We start from the raw sequence: 14,616 nt of genomic DNA on the forward strand, positions 1-14,616 counted from the left end.
TCTCAGTATATGCTGTCGCCCCGCAGGAGGACAGGCCGCCGGGCCGGGCCCCGCGCCCAAGCCTGCCTTCACGGATGAGGCGGTGCAAACGCTGCTGTACAAAATGACGGGGCTGGACCTGCACAAGGTGTTCCGGCCCGTGAAGAAGGAGCTGAAGCCGCCGCAGTACAAGCTCATGACTGAAGCTCAGCTGAAAGAGGTAGGCTGCTCTGCTTCCTTCGGAAGTAAGTGTTGGTTTTAGCAAAAAGCCTCTGACGGTCTGAGCAGGGGACGTGCTGGCTGCCCTGACCCTGGGACTGTTCAAAGCCAGGCAGGATGAGGCCTTGAGCATCCTGATCTAGTGAGGAGGTGTCCCTGCCCACGGCAGGGGGTTGGGACTAGATGACCTGTAAGGTACATTCCAGCCCTTAAATTCTATGATTCTGTGATCTGCCTGGAGATAGAATTAGTGTCTTGCTTTTTCTCAACTGCAGAAGGAAATAAAAAGATAAATACCTCTCTAAATGAAAATATTTGTCCCCAAATTGTATGCTAACTTTCCAGTAGGATGATATTTTTCATTGTAAAATTAAACTACTTTTTTTTCCTCCCTCAAGGCCACAAGAAAAGCCATTGAGGAGGCTAAAGCAAAGCTAGTCATGCCTCCTGTTTTGGATGAACGAAAGCCAATCGACGATGTCTTGGCAGAAGACAAATGCCTTGAAGGAACTGAAACTACAAAATATGTGTTTACAGATTTAACTTATTCCATACCACATCGTGTAAGTAACACAGTTAACAGTGTTAATTCGCTTTCAGAATAACCTTGAATAAAAATGTAGTTGTATCAGCTTGCAAAAAGGCTGAGGAGCTGTAAATTTAGTCTGGTACAAGGCAATGGAGAAACATGTTTCGAAATGCTTCGAACTAAGAATGATAAACTACATTCTAGTACTCAAAAGCAGGTGTGGGGGGAAGCTGTGGGGTAGTTAGTTAATTGTCTTATAAGCAAATGCTTGTGCTATGCCAGGAGTGCTGGGCTCTTCCATACTTCCTAGAAGCTTTCTATGGAATTGGATGACTTAGTACAGAGGCTAAAAGATGGAGGTGCTTCACAGTTGCAGAGATCTGCTGGAAAGCTGAGCAAATGATGAATGAATTCATGGGAAAGCTGGAAAGAAATAGTTGTCAGATAGAATTGTGAAATATAAGGATAGTTTTCTTTGTATAATGAAATATCTTGGCTGTCCTTAAGTATCAGTAGTAAGAGGCTGGAAAAATTCTTAACCAAGAAGTCTCCATGGTTCAGATGTGCATATAGTGATGATCCTGTGAAATTAATTGCCCAGTCTTCAATTTGTTACTCCGTCTGAGAGCTCTCTCCAGGAACCTGCTGTTTATTCTGCTGTGTCAGTGTGTTGAACACTTCTTTGTCCCAACAAACATTCCCATCTTCTGCTCTAAGTCAATTATGCTTTGAACAGATCTGAATATATTCTCTTTGTTGTATTTTTTTGCCTTGCACTTGCCCTAACTTGATTGTAGCAACCACCTCTGAAACAGAGGTAAAAAAGTGCAAGGCACTTAGTTCTTAATTTTGTGTGTTATTAAATGTTTAAAATCAGGCCAGCAGCAAGGCTAACTCCCTGGTCTGGGTGTGAGTTATATTGTCTGTCTACACTTCACAGAGCTGTAGCTTTTGGTATAGGCACATGCAGAATTATGTAAAATGAAGGTGCAAAGTAGCTCTTAATGAGCAGGTACCAAGGCAGAAGTGAGGAATCGTGCATGTAGCAACAGTCAGTTAGGGACTGGCGTTGTGGTGTGAGTTCAGGTACAGAAGGACTTTGACAAATCAGTCTTTTTTGCAGTGGTTCTGGCTGTGAAGAGAGAAATTGGGAGATAATGTTCTTCTTTTTCTCTGTGCTCAGGAACGTTTCATTGTGGTGAGGGAACCCAACGGTGTGTTGCGCAAAGCCACGTGGGAAGAGCGAGACAGAATGATCCAGATATTCTTCCCCAAAGAAGGGCGCAGGGTCATTCCTCCAGTGTTATTCAAGGACGAACACCTTGGGGTAAGCTCTTCCTGGGTGTGAGAACTGATAATTTTTACTTCATTGTGCTCTTTGAGCAGAGTTATTCTGAATAAGCCGTTCTCTGTGTGTGTGTGTGTTCAGCTGCCTCAATTCTGCTTGGAACAATTGCTTATCATTGTAACTTGGTTAAAATACTGGCAATAAAGTGCCAGGTTAAGGCTAGGTAAATCCTGGGTAGGTGTAAATACTCTGTCATACCAGAAATCTACACGTACTTGTTATGCACTGATGAAATTGGACATTTATTCTGAAAGAAGAAATACTGTATTAATGTAATCACAACAGTTACTGTACTTGTATCCATTGTGTCTTGTGATTAAGGGGATATTCACTGGAAGTGTTGCCCAGAACAGAATGTTGTGACTGCGGTTTTGATTTTGGAGAGTTGGAATGGTGTGATAAATAATGCAGTCCTGAATTTGAACTGTTGTTTTAGAATGTATTTCAGCAAGACCGTCATGAAGATCTCCTTAACATGTGCATTGCTCAGTTTGAGCCAGATTCATCTGACTATATCAGAGTGAGTTCACATTTCATTGTTCTAGCAAAAAAGCCCAAACTAGTGAAGAACTTTAGTGGTTTGTCTTGTAAACATAAGTATTATCTGGGGTTCAAAGGTATTGGTCACATGCTCTTTTTTCCCCCCAATATAGATCACTGGTTATCCTTGTGATGAGTTTTGGGGTTTATTTTTATGCATAGAGAAAAACAGGATTCTGTGTAAGTAATTTTCACCAGCACAGGAAGGTACTACATTTGCAAAAAATAGTCATTATACAGGTATTTTTGGTATCAAACCAGAGTTGATCATAAATACCTGTAAGTGACCATGAGTAGAGTTGTGCTGCTGAAGTCATGCCAGCTGCTCTGTTAGGACTTGGAAGGACCAGGCAAAGTGCACCAAGAGCACTGCAAAAATGCAGTTCAAGCTGAACTGTTTAAAGTTAATGGCTGTAGCTGCTGGTGAATGTATTAGTCTACACTTGCCTTTTAAAATGTTTACTTCTCTTTAAACTATAATAGTCTCAGTGATTTGAGAAAATGTAATTTCTGTTAGGCAATTTTGCAGATACCTTTTCTTCAAAGTAAAATTCCACCTCTTTTCTATAGTATTTTTCTCCTGAGGTTGCAATTTGACAGCAGTGAAATGAATCACAGAATATTCAGAGTTGGAAGGGATCCACGAGGATCATTGTGTCCAACTCTTGGCCCCGCACAGGACATCCCCAGAATCACACCCTGTGCCTGAGAGCATTGTCCAAATGCTTTTTGAGCTCTGTCAGGCTTGGGGCTGTGACCACTGCCCTGGGGAGCTGTTCTAGTGCACAACCACCCTCTGGGCAAAGAACCTTTTTTCTAATATCTAACCTAAACTTCCCCTGATACAACTTCATGCCATTCCCTTGGGTCCTGTAACTGGTTGCCAGAGAGATCAGTGCTGCCCCTTATGAGGAAGTTGTATACGGTGATGAGGTCTCTCCTCAGTCTCCTCCAGGCTGAACAAACCAAGTGACCTCAGCCACTCCTCATACGGCTTCCCCTCAAGGCCTAAGATTCAGAGGTTATGTCCCTCCCTCCCCAAATGTTCAGGACATAGCTGGTATTCAGCTTCCTTTTACCATCAAGATGTCTGTGCCTGAGGGAGGTGGTGGAGTCACTGCCCCTGGAGGTGTTTAAGGAGAGACTGGACGTGGCGCTTAGTGCCATGGTCTAGCTGACAGGGTGGTGTTAGGTCATAGGTTGCACTTGATGATCTTAGAGGTCTTTTCCAACCTAATTGATTCTGTAAGTACTAAGAACTGGGCTGACTCAGTGTTACCCTGAATTATAACTGTCAGTGAGCTCCAGTTAATGGAACTGAAACCTTTTGTGTGCACAGGTCCATCACCGGACATATGATGACATTGACAAACATGGCAAGTATGACCTGCTCAGGTCAACAAGGCACTTTGGAGGAATGGTGTGGTATCTGGTCAGCAGAAAGAAAACAGATGGCTTACTCATAGATATGATCAACAGAGACTTGTAAGTAGTGTTTGTCACGTACTAATTCTGCTTATCTAACAACAAATAGCAGTGCTGGAAAACAAAACCAGTATTTTTAATCTGCATGGAATGTTAGGCTAGCTCTGTTAGCTAGATAGGTGCTTTTAGCTATATTGAAGCACCAGCTGCAGTTCATGAAAGTTGTAGGGTATTAAACTAGTTTTCTGCAGAAATTAGCCTTTTGTAGTTGTTGGGTTTTTATTTTTGTTTCCCATGTAATTGTCAGAATGCGTTCAGCTCTGGGCAGTGCTGATCCTAAAGCCTAACACTTCAGCACTACTGAGCTCAATTTTGGCTGATAGGGTTGACACACTCTGGGGTTTAAAACAATTCCTAAGTAGCTTAGGAACACATAGATACACTTTCACTTTTAAGTGGATTGATTGCTGTTGCTTGGTGTGCATGTGCTCCTGGTCTTCCTTGCCATGGCAATAGATGATGGGATGCCTATTCAAGTGACAGAAGTTTATGGCAGCCTGTGGTGTGCAAAGTACCTCATAAAATATACTTTAAGTACTCTTAATTGCTACAAATTTATTTGGGTCTTTTATTTGTTCAGGCTAGATGATGCTACAAGTTTAATTACACTGTATCACATGCTTCATCCTGAATGTCAGTCAGCCAAAGAAGCTACAGAAGGGAAACTTCAAGGAGTTGATCTGATCAAGGTAGGCTTTTGTGCTTTAAGCTACTTAACTACAGAAGAGAAAGCTTTTAAACAGCAGAACCCGTCAGGAGTTTAAATTTCTCCTCACCTTAAGCAGCAGCTATTTAACTAGAACAGTTGTGCATGCTGTGTCGGATTTTTTTAAAACTCTGTCTATACCTGCCCCAGGATTTCGATTCTGTGTGGCTGATGTGCCTCTGGCATGATGAAATCTCATTATGGAACTCTGCTGTTCACTGTACATTAATCTCCCTCCTGCCTTGTTTGCAGGTATTTGCAAAAACAGAATCCCAGAGAGAAGGCTACATCCAGCTGGCCCTGCAGGCTTATGAGGAAGCAATGGCTACTTCTACAGCTTCATGAAGTAAGCCTCAGCACAAGTTTTAAGTCTGTAAACATTCTCTGTACAGGATTCCACAATAAATACTTTAAACTGACTGTTCTGGAGTGCTTTTCACTAAAAGATGTAAGAATAGCTGCAGCAGTTAGGTATTTTGAAAAGTTCTATAAATGCACTTACAACAGTCACTACGACATCATACCTGAAGTTAAATTTTTATGTGATTACATCTTGAATCTAAGGAATTGCCCACAATTAGTTCTACTTACTGAAGGGACAGCTTCCTTTAGGCAAGGGTCCAACCCTTAAGATGTGTTACTGCCCTCTTAGATCTCTTAGCTAAAAGTGGTGTCTGAAAGAATAACTGAGCTACTGCTTGTTACCAGCTACAGCGTAAGTAGCACAGTGAAGACAACCATATGCCTAAGTGTATATGCTGAGAGAAGTCAGGTTAAAATCCTGATGTTCAGCTACTCTGCTCCTGTTTCAAGTACCTGTAATATACATTACTGAAGTTGGGTTAGTCTTAAGAATTACACCACTCTGAGAAGAATCACTAGTAAATGGAGAACTGAGTAGAATGTTTAAAAGGATTTATTCAATTGCTTGATAAATGCAAACTTTTTTTAGTACACGGAGGAGCACATCTACATCATCCTGAATTTCAGCATACTGGGAGCTGATTCTCTTTGTACAGTTCCTGGATCTACACTTCTACATGTACATGGTCCACTTGGTATGAAAATCAAAATAACTTGGAGCGCCATAGTCCACAGAACTTCATTCCTTTGTTTGGAGTAACTGATTTGGTCATCTAAAAAATGATGTTCACTCATCTAAGATTTCTTCATCCAAATTGATATCTGTGGTATCAATGTCCTCAAGATCCAAGTTATCTAAGTCATCTTCCAAGTCCAGCAGTGTCTAGGGAAAAAAAAACACCTTAGCAGGTTATATGATGGATCATTCTGCAAATAGCTGGGTGGAACATGAGTACTAAAGTAAGCTATTTCCTAGGTAAGAAAGCATCTCTCACCAGCTGCACCTTTTCCCTGTATTCTGACCATCTGTGCTTGAACTTCACCTTTGTAATCCCACCAGGCTGTTAAACTGCTCTGTTACTCTGTACAGTTTCTCCATACAACAGGAAGGGATCCAAGGAATCCATGCAGGTACTAGGCCTAAGCTGTCAGGGTCTATTAACAGTGACATTTTCCAGTAGCTTTGTTGAATCACATTATTAACTGAAGTCTTTCATGTTAAATTAATTTGGTGCTTGTACTTTCCTTCATAAAAATGTTTTGGTACCTTTTGCTCTCTTGTTGGAAGTGTATCAGAATTCTGCAAAACTGGGTTCATGACTTCTTGTTTAGGAGGTGGAACTGGGTCTTCAGCCTTCTAATGACAAAGCAATTCCTTAAGTTCATTGAATTTAAATTCTTTCAACAAAAGCAAGTAAACAACAGCAGACCTATAGTCCCCCTTTCCCTGTGGTTCTCTTTCAGAGTTTCCTTCAATAATTCTTGAGCCACATTTTCACTGCCAGTAAGGCTTCTATTCTTCACTTCATTGGAAACTACCATTTCCCTCCCCAGTTGACTTGAAGCAGTTAATGATGGAACTGCTCAAGTGAAAACAACGTGTAGAAAGCATCAGTTCATTTCAAATACTGAAGTGCTGGTAGAAAGTGATTTTTCAAGGTCCTCAGCAGGAGAGAGATTAGGTTGAGACTGTATCAGCAAATCTTCCTCCTGTTGCTGGGCTTGGTGTTCCATAGCCTATAATGGTTTAACCCTTCATTCTCCTCACTGCTGCACAAGTTTTATATTAAGATAATTATCAGTTAGTACCACTACATGGTAATGGTATTATTCCGTTTACTGGATGTAGATTAATTCTGTAATTATCTCCTACAAAACTTCCCCTATTCAGCCTCAGCTGTGGAAGACAACTGTGGTTTAAGTGTTTCTATGCAATCATAAGGTGAATACAAAGATATACTTCTAACATTTGTTTGTATGGGCAATTGAAATTTGTTTCTGTAGGATAAATTCAATGGAAAGACTCTAGAATAACACTGTGAAGGTAAGGAAGCATAGTAATTTCACAGTCAAGTCAGTAGTAGTTACAGATGTAGATTAAGAAGCATATGAGGCAGAAGAACATGGAACTCAGCTGCAGTGCTTACAGTCAAACCAGTAAGAGCAATAATTTGTCCATTATTGGTGAAATATTCTCCAAGGTAGATACTAGTATCCAAGAGCAAAGTTGTCTGTCAGAATTCATCACTTAGCAGTAACACTGACCTGAGATGCCATTATTCCAGAAGGCTCAAATCCTTTTGCTTCTTCAAGTAAGTTTCTTTCTTCATTTGGCTAAATGTAAAAACACCAAAACATGTATAATGTTGCCATAACTTGCTTAAAGCTGATTTTACACAGCACTGAATGTTTTTCTTCTAGAGACAACAAAATATCCCACTTACAGTGACCAGAGGGTACTCCCTGGCTGGCCTCAAGGCAGCAAGACTTTGTTTAACAAACTCTTCAGCCACAAAAGCTTCCTTTAATCCAGGGAAAAGATTTTCATATTCTGTAGGATCAGCAAGGGACTCAGCAGCTTTTTGATTGACTTTAGAGAGATTCTCCCTCCACAGTTTAACCACCCTGGAGATGCAAACCACATTGGTTATAGACAGCTCATTTTAACACCACTCCTCATGCTCTGCAGATGCTTGGGGATTACCTTGACACTTGGCTTGGCAAATAGGTCCGTGCAAGGAAAGCAGCTTCTGGGAGACGCCCAGTTTTAATCAGGAGCTCCAAACATGAATCAATCCTAAAAGATTTTAAAATGTGATTTTTAAGCAGTAAATTTGATAAAGACAAATTCTTGTATCGGATCAGCAATTTATTCTGTTTCATTAATATAAGTGCTCTCATTTCAGATTTTAAATCTGGCAGCCATCACACAATACAGTCAGCTTTTCTGAGAAGGTACCTGCCACCATCTTTCTCCATGAACTGGTTATCTGTAGTTAACCTCTTGAAGAACCTGAGGTTCTTGAGAAAGCAGAACAGAACAATCAGAATATCTTTGTTTGCTACTTACTTTCCCTGCAGGAAGTAGCTCATAAATGCCACATTATTCTTGCCATCTTTTTCTGCACCTTCAGCCAGCTTGTTGACCATGTTGGCATTTCCCGAGGCTGTGGCCAGGAGCAGCAATCCTCCGTAGTCTTGTGCATGGTGGAGACACTCCTGGGCTAAGCCAAACTGGCATTTACTGATGGCAAGCTCTGCAAGCTGCTTCCATTTCTGTTCTGACTAATTGTGCAGAAAGGGGAGAGAGAGGGAAATAAAAAAACCCAAACCACTCACAGTTTTGAACAGCAGTTGAAGATTTTCAGAGCACTCAATATGAAAATGTAACTTTACTTGTGAAGGTGTTGTCTCTTATCACTGTACTTCTCTTTGAGATGCTGTGATTACTGTAGCTTCACAGCATGACACAGTGAATGTTATGAGCAGATCATTACGCAGCCACACCATTACATGATATAAACGTGTGTGTGTGTGGGGGGTAGGAATACTTTGGAAATTTAAACGGTAACAATCTCTTACAGCTCCCAAGTTAACCTGTAGAATGCAGAAAGGCATTTCTGTCTGTAACTAAGTTAACATTCCTTATCACTAACTACTATTTTACAGCAGGAACTGAGATCAACTCCCTGAATAATGGCTAAGGGACAAATCACTGCCTTCCAGCCCCTCTAGTGTAGTCTAAGTTTGCCAAGGCTGGATGGAACAAAGGCCTAGAGGCTTCAGCCGTGTCCTCCCCTCACTGTGAAATACTGGAGATTAAGGCTTGGTTCTTGGCTCAAGTTTTGTGTTCTCCAGGAGTTTCTGTAGCTTTTTGAGCAGACAACATTCTTCTGACCTCATCCCACACCTCAGATGCCTTTGAATTGCAGAACAGCTCCATCAAAGGAGTTGGAAGCATTTATATTATGTTCAGAGAGTTGTACTGCATCCCTACACACCACTGGCCTTTGTTAGGGGGCCTCTCAGATTGACACTACTACCTAGAATCAGTATCAAGCACCAAAAATTAGATATTTACCTCTGCTTCCACTGCAAGCTGATAAGCTATTTTTAATTCTCCAAGTTGAAGAGCAAGTTCAAAACGGTGCTCTGGGTCTGTAGATACTGCAAGAGCTTGTTGTTTGAAGCCCTAAAATAAAATGTGAAAGTGAGGTTAGGTGGGAACCTGTCAGGTCACACAGAATCCTAAACATTTGAACAAAAACACCCTGAACAGGAGATTACAGCATTCTCAAACAAACAGAGATAATTAACAAGACTTTATGCTTACAGATAACACAATTGGGTTTTGCTTAGCAAACATGTAAAAATGTGAATTGACTGATTTATTTAGTTTCATAACTAAGAAGTAGTTTTCTTGCCTGTTTTTCAAGAAAATGTGCAACTCTGGTTCTCTGTTCCTTTGGAATTGTGGGAAGAACTTTGTCAGCCATGCCGAAATCTCTCCTCATCACAGCAGTTTGATACTCAAGCACTGAGACCAGCAAAGAGTAGCTAACAATGTTTAGCTCTTTATCACCCAAATAAAGTCGGTTGTCCTTAGGGATATACCCCAGAAGATACATTGTTCTGAAACAAAACAAAGAATTTTCATCTGCAACAGATCTACTACAAAACAGTCTGTAAGAAACCCTCCAGTAATTCTTACAGTAGCAAGAATACTCACATAAGATAATCTACTTTTACTAGATGTGCACTGTTTATTCCCTTCAGGACTGCTTTACTGCCTCAGAACATACAACTTGTTCTTACCTGCCATGCTAATGTAATGCACAGCAAACAGGTGACAAGGTTTACTTCACTGCAAGAACCTTTAACACTTGCTTATAACCCGAAACAGCAACTTACCTGTCTAAATGGGCAATAGTGACAATTTCTCCTCCCACATAGTAGTTGAGTCTGTTCACAGAACTGGTGTAAATAAAGCAGTCACCGACCCACAAACCTGTTTTCACAATCTCCTGAATCTCCCCAAGAACCTGCAAAGGAAGATTGGTTTCAGTAGATACATAAAAAGGTACTTCAAGGGAGCAGAAGGACTACTGCATTTTGCAGTGATATTTCATATCCTATACTTAAGTAAATGATTGGGAAAGTTGCAAAACTAAGTTTAGATGCAGATTTAAAGTATGTAAATAATGGGTTTAGATTTACAAAAATGCTGTTACATATGAAATCTCTACCTTAATTCTTAACTAAACCAACTATCAAACTAGAAAACAAGCACCAAATTAAGCATTAAGCAAGACAATCAAAGATAACTTTCCCTCTGAAATTTTCGTTTCTGACATTTCACAGAATGAGATTTTTTCTACATCTTCTCAAAACTTGAATAACATTTCAAAACTTGTAAGTCGCAGGAAGAAAGTTTAAGCTATGACCCAAAAGCATGTTGTAAAAACCATCTTGGCAACTCTGAAAATGGTAAACAGATGAGTGAAGAGAAATGCAGGCATCAAGGTCTGTTATGCTGGGATTCAAACAGGGATAACTGCTCAGGAACCCAAAGAAAATGACTTAACAGTGTTCCTGAGGCAGATGTGTGTGTGGGACTCAGTGGCCTGGAACCTAAAACATAAATAGGACTATGTGAAGGACTAAGTTTGCTACACTATGGGAAGACTTGCTTCTACCATCTCCAATCTTATTCCACTTTTAAAATAGAAGTTACCTCAAAGGCATCTTCAATTCCATCTTCAGTGACACCTTCATGTGTTTCTTGGGCTGCTGCAACTTTCTCTGACAGGTATTTCAGAATGAAGAATGATTCTTCTGTGGCAATGCACACAAGCTCACCCGAGTCAGACCAGAAAATCTGTATCAGAACCAACAAGAGCACAGTTTTAGACACCCCAGGCTAAGAAAGGAGGATGGATAAATTAAGATTAAAATATACTAACAAGAAGTTTAGGACCTGAGAAGACACATACAGAGATTTTTTTCCCATCTGCTACATGATTGAGATAATGAAATTAAGTTACTAGTTTATTACTGACAGCTTGGCTTCATTCAACAACATCAGCAGTTTAGTAAAAACCAACAGAAATCAGTAAACACAGGTAAATATCTTCAGTTCCATCTAGAAACTTACATGTTTGGGCTGAATTTCAATCCTGCGAATGAGTTCTGTGTTTTCCCAGTCATAGAATGCTAAGCCATTAACAGATCTGACTCCTAACAGAAAGCCACCATAGATGCCTGCAAGAAAATAAAGGTGGAAGAAATCCACAGTTGTGCAGAATATTGCACCAACGTATCTCTTTTAAAAGGAAATACTTACCTTCTGCTCCAAAATCAGGTTTGAATGACTTCTTCTCTTTGAAATTCTTAAATATCTTTACAACACTGTTGCTCTCCCTGATTGCATATCTAAATAGAGATTAAATTGTAAGACAAAAAACCCAATTATTCAGTTTCCAAAGTAACAAATTACTAAATCATAATCTGCTACAAAACAACTGCATTTGAGTTATCTTCTAAAACCAGAAAAGTGCTACAAAGAGAAAATTTAAAAGCAGGACAATTATTGAAAGTTCATTATCCACACAGGTTTTAGTCTTCAGGCAAGTTTACTGTTTGCATGCCCTGGAAACTAGCAGCAGGAAATTTAGTACAAAGAAAATCTGCAACACTTACTCTGAAGAATCGTGTGCCCATACAAACTCCTGCGCAGAACCAAAGCTCTTGTTTCTCAGAGCCATAGCTGTGTAGATGATGTATTCACCATCACCACACACCACCACGAACCTGCAGCATGAGGAAGATGCACTTGTCAGATATCTGTGTTCAGTGTAACTGCCATCATCCAAGAAGGCAAATTATCTGAAAGACCCCCATGCCCAATATAATCACTACAAAGGCAGGGGAAGAGCATTACTCTGATTTACAGCGTACAGAGCGTCACTGATTTTGGTGCCTGGCTCTGATCCAACTGTTCTTCACCAGAGAAATCAGAAATGCTTTAGGTATTTTGTTCCAACATGTATTACCGTCCGTTAGGGTTGTGCTGAATTGTTTGAGGATATATTTCACAGCTCCCCATATCCTTCACAGCCAGTGGCAATCTCTCTCCATCTTTGATTTCAGCATCTCCCATAGCTTTCAAGTTAGCCTGTTGGACTTCTGAATGCTTAGCCCAAATAATTTTTCCATTTGCATCCATGGACATGGCAGGTTCTTCACGACCAAGCTAGAAGGCATAGTGTAAGAAGTTAGCAGATAGAAAAAATACATTGTTGATTCTCTTTTCAGTTGAAAATACCAAGTGAAACAGCCCAGCTCTGCCTAAAAATGCCAACTAAAATGCCAGAATGGCAGAAATCAGTTGAAAACTGGACAGTGGTGAATCACCATTTCTCATTTCAAACCCTGAAGTGTATACCTTAACGATAATGCTGCCTTCATCATATCCCAAAGCCACATTATTGGAGCCTCTCAGGCTGGCCACACACCACACCCTCTCCATGCCATAGTTCAGGGTGCTCTCCAGGCGGTAAGTGCTCGAGTGCCAAATGCGCACGGTGCCTGTGGGAAGAGCAAAGACATGGATGCTTTTCACCTCTCCTCAGAGCCAGCACGGGAGTTGTGCAGCCCCACCACAACAAGAGTTCTCCCAGCAGTTCTCTCCCTGTCCTTTCTACATCATAAAACACAGAATTACCATCTTCTGAGCCTGTGATGATGATGGGCAGTTCGGGATGGAAGCTGACACATGACACATTCTGAGCATGTCCTTCCAGGGTTTGGACACAGGTTTTATTCTGGAAAAGAAAACAAGAAGTACAGGCACAGCTAATGGACACATTGCTATGTTTTAACCTTCATTTCTTAAAAGAAAAAAAAGTCCTCAAATCCAAAATTTATCTGAAAACATGTTTCTCTGGATTTGTTCCATTTATTTCCAAGATGCTTAAATAACAGCATTAGCATATTAAAACCAGGATTGTATTGAGTCAATTTCTCCTGCCCAGAAGAAAATATTTATTTCCCTTGACACAGCATTTTTTCCTCAATTTTCAGATGGGTTTCTGCCTAGCAAATGTGCTTTCTCAGTGCTGCACAGCACAACAGATCAAAGCAAGAAGATCACTACAAAAAAAAAGGCAGAAGAAAGCAGCTATGTGAACCTAATTACAGGTGAAGAGAGATCTAATACTGCCTTTATTAAGAATGTTCAGCCACACACTTGTGAAAGAAAAGGCTACTCTGCTTGAGATAACTAAGCCTGGACTATGTAACTGATGGCTGCAGCGATACATGATGGCAAAATTGGAAGCACTGCTGTGTAACAGTCATTGTAACAGTAACAGAACTAACATCAACTTCTGGGCTTGGATTTACCCTAGGGCAATATGCTTGAACAACCACCTAACAGCTTCTGTCTTGCCCTTCTGGCCATTCATAGACTCGTACACAGGAAGAACTCATGAGTTCTAAGGTCCAGAAATAAAACTGAATCCCTGGATTTGAGCTCTCTTTCCTGTAGAGTGTTCAAACAGGTCACCTAATGACTCCTGTCAAGCATGCAGGTGTCTGCATGTACACATGTGTCTGTGTAAATGTGCGTAAGATGAAAAAGGAGGGAAAGCAATAAAGAAAAAAGGGAAAAAAAGAACAAGAAATGAGAGGATGGAATGATTTGATACATGAACAATACTGACACTTGAATGTAACAGAGGAGCACCTTAATCCACAAACATGAAGCCCAAAAGGCAGGGGTTAATAGGTTACAAGAAAAAACCTAATGCTAACAATATATACCTTATGTCAATTTTAATTTAATGAATCAACTTTGAGATTAGTTAAATTCACAACAGGTTTCCTCAAGGGTGAACACATTTTTTCCTTCAATAGATGTAATGAAACATTCCCCCCCACTTCCTTCTTTCCAAGGAAAATCTGGATGTATTCAAATATTTTTCCTCTTTTTCTAGCCACTGCTGGTTCTGCTATGGCAGCCTGCACAAAGGGTTAGGAGGGGTTGAACACATACCTGGTAGTCCCAGATCTTGACCAGCCTGTCATCGGCCCCCGAGATGAGGTACGGCTTGTCGCCACCGCTGTAGTAGTCAATGCAGTTCACTCCCTTCTCATGGCCTTCCAAAGTGAAGTTGGGTGAAGAAGATCCAAGCTGCCACACCTTCCCAGAAAAAAAACCCCAACAGAACACCTAAACACGTGTAGTTATCAATCCTCTGCATCATTACATCAAATGAACAACAAATCCCATGTTAAATGAGGGCACAAAGTGAATCGAGTGTAGATATATGTGCTACTGTCTCATGTTTATCACATGAAATCAACATTTATGTGCAGCTAATCTCAACATCTGAGGATATATGGAATCAAAACTGGCTTTTTACACCCAATATACTGATATTGTGT

At 40.6% G+C, this 14,616-nt stretch overlaps 2 protein-coding genes across 2 annotated transcripts in view; one reads left to right on the forward strand and one right to left on the reverse strand.

Moving 5' to 3' along the window:
• Positions 1–22: 22 nt before the first annotated feature.
• On the forward strand, positions 23–5,225 carry MRPS22 (mitochondrial ribosomal protein S22; the record flags this gene model as incomplete). The annotated part of the gene is made up of 7 exons (XM_009082230.1): positions 23–199; positions 597–761; positions 1,911–2,054; positions 2,512–2,595; positions 3,955–4,100; positions 4,681–4,789; positions 5,059–5,225. Coding segments are annotated over 7 exons (918 nt in total), but the record flags the coding sequence as incomplete, so codon positions are not given.
• A 561-nt stretch (positions 5,226–5,786) lies between these two features.
• COPB2 (coatomer protein complex, subunit beta 2 (beta prime)) overlaps positions 5,787–14,616 on the reverse strand; it is a 12,059-nt gene continuing 3,229 nt past the window's right edge. The window contains exons 5-21 of the mRNA XM_009082231.1: positions 14,225–14,371; positions 12,893–12,992; positions 12,614–12,756; positions 12,222–12,421; positions 11,869–11,979; positions 11,513–11,601; positions 11,324–11,430; positions 10,904–11,047; positions 10,081–10,211; positions 9,594–9,801; positions 9,251–9,361; positions 8,240–8,454; positions 7,874–7,966; positions 7,614–7,794; positions 7,435–7,503; positions 6,437–6,526; positions 5,787–6,052 (exon numbers count right to left, since the gene is read on the reverse strand). Coding sequence (XP_009080479.1) covers positions 5,957–6,052; positions 6,437–6,526; positions 7,435–7,503; positions 7,614–7,794; positions 7,874–7,966; positions 8,240–8,454; positions 9,251–9,361; positions 9,594–9,801; positions 10,081–10,211; positions 10,904–11,047; positions 11,324–11,430; positions 11,513–11,601; positions 11,869–11,979; positions 12,222–12,421; positions 12,614–12,756; positions 12,893–12,992; positions 14,225–14,371 — 2,235 coding nt within the window. The 3' untranslated portion in view covers positions 5,787–5,956. The remainder of the gene's footprint in view (positions 6,053–6,436; positions 6,527–7,434; positions 7,504–7,613; positions 7,795–7,873; positions 7,967–8,239; positions 8,455–9,250; positions 9,362–9,593; positions 9,802–10,080; positions 10,212–10,903; positions 11,048–11,323; positions 11,431–11,512; positions 11,602–11,868; positions 11,980–12,221; positions 12,422–12,613; positions 12,757–12,892; positions 12,993–14,224; positions 14,372–14,616) is intronic.

Source organism: Acanthisitta chloris, unplaced genomic scaffold (genome assembly GCF_000695815.1).
Source record: "Acanthisitta chloris isolate BGI_N310 unplaced genomic scaffold, ASM69581v1 scaffold34079, whole genome shotgun sequence".
NCBI classification, from domain to species: domain Eukaryota; kingdom Metazoa; phylum Chordata; class Aves; order Passeriformes; family Acanthisittidae; genus Acanthisitta; species Acanthisitta chloris.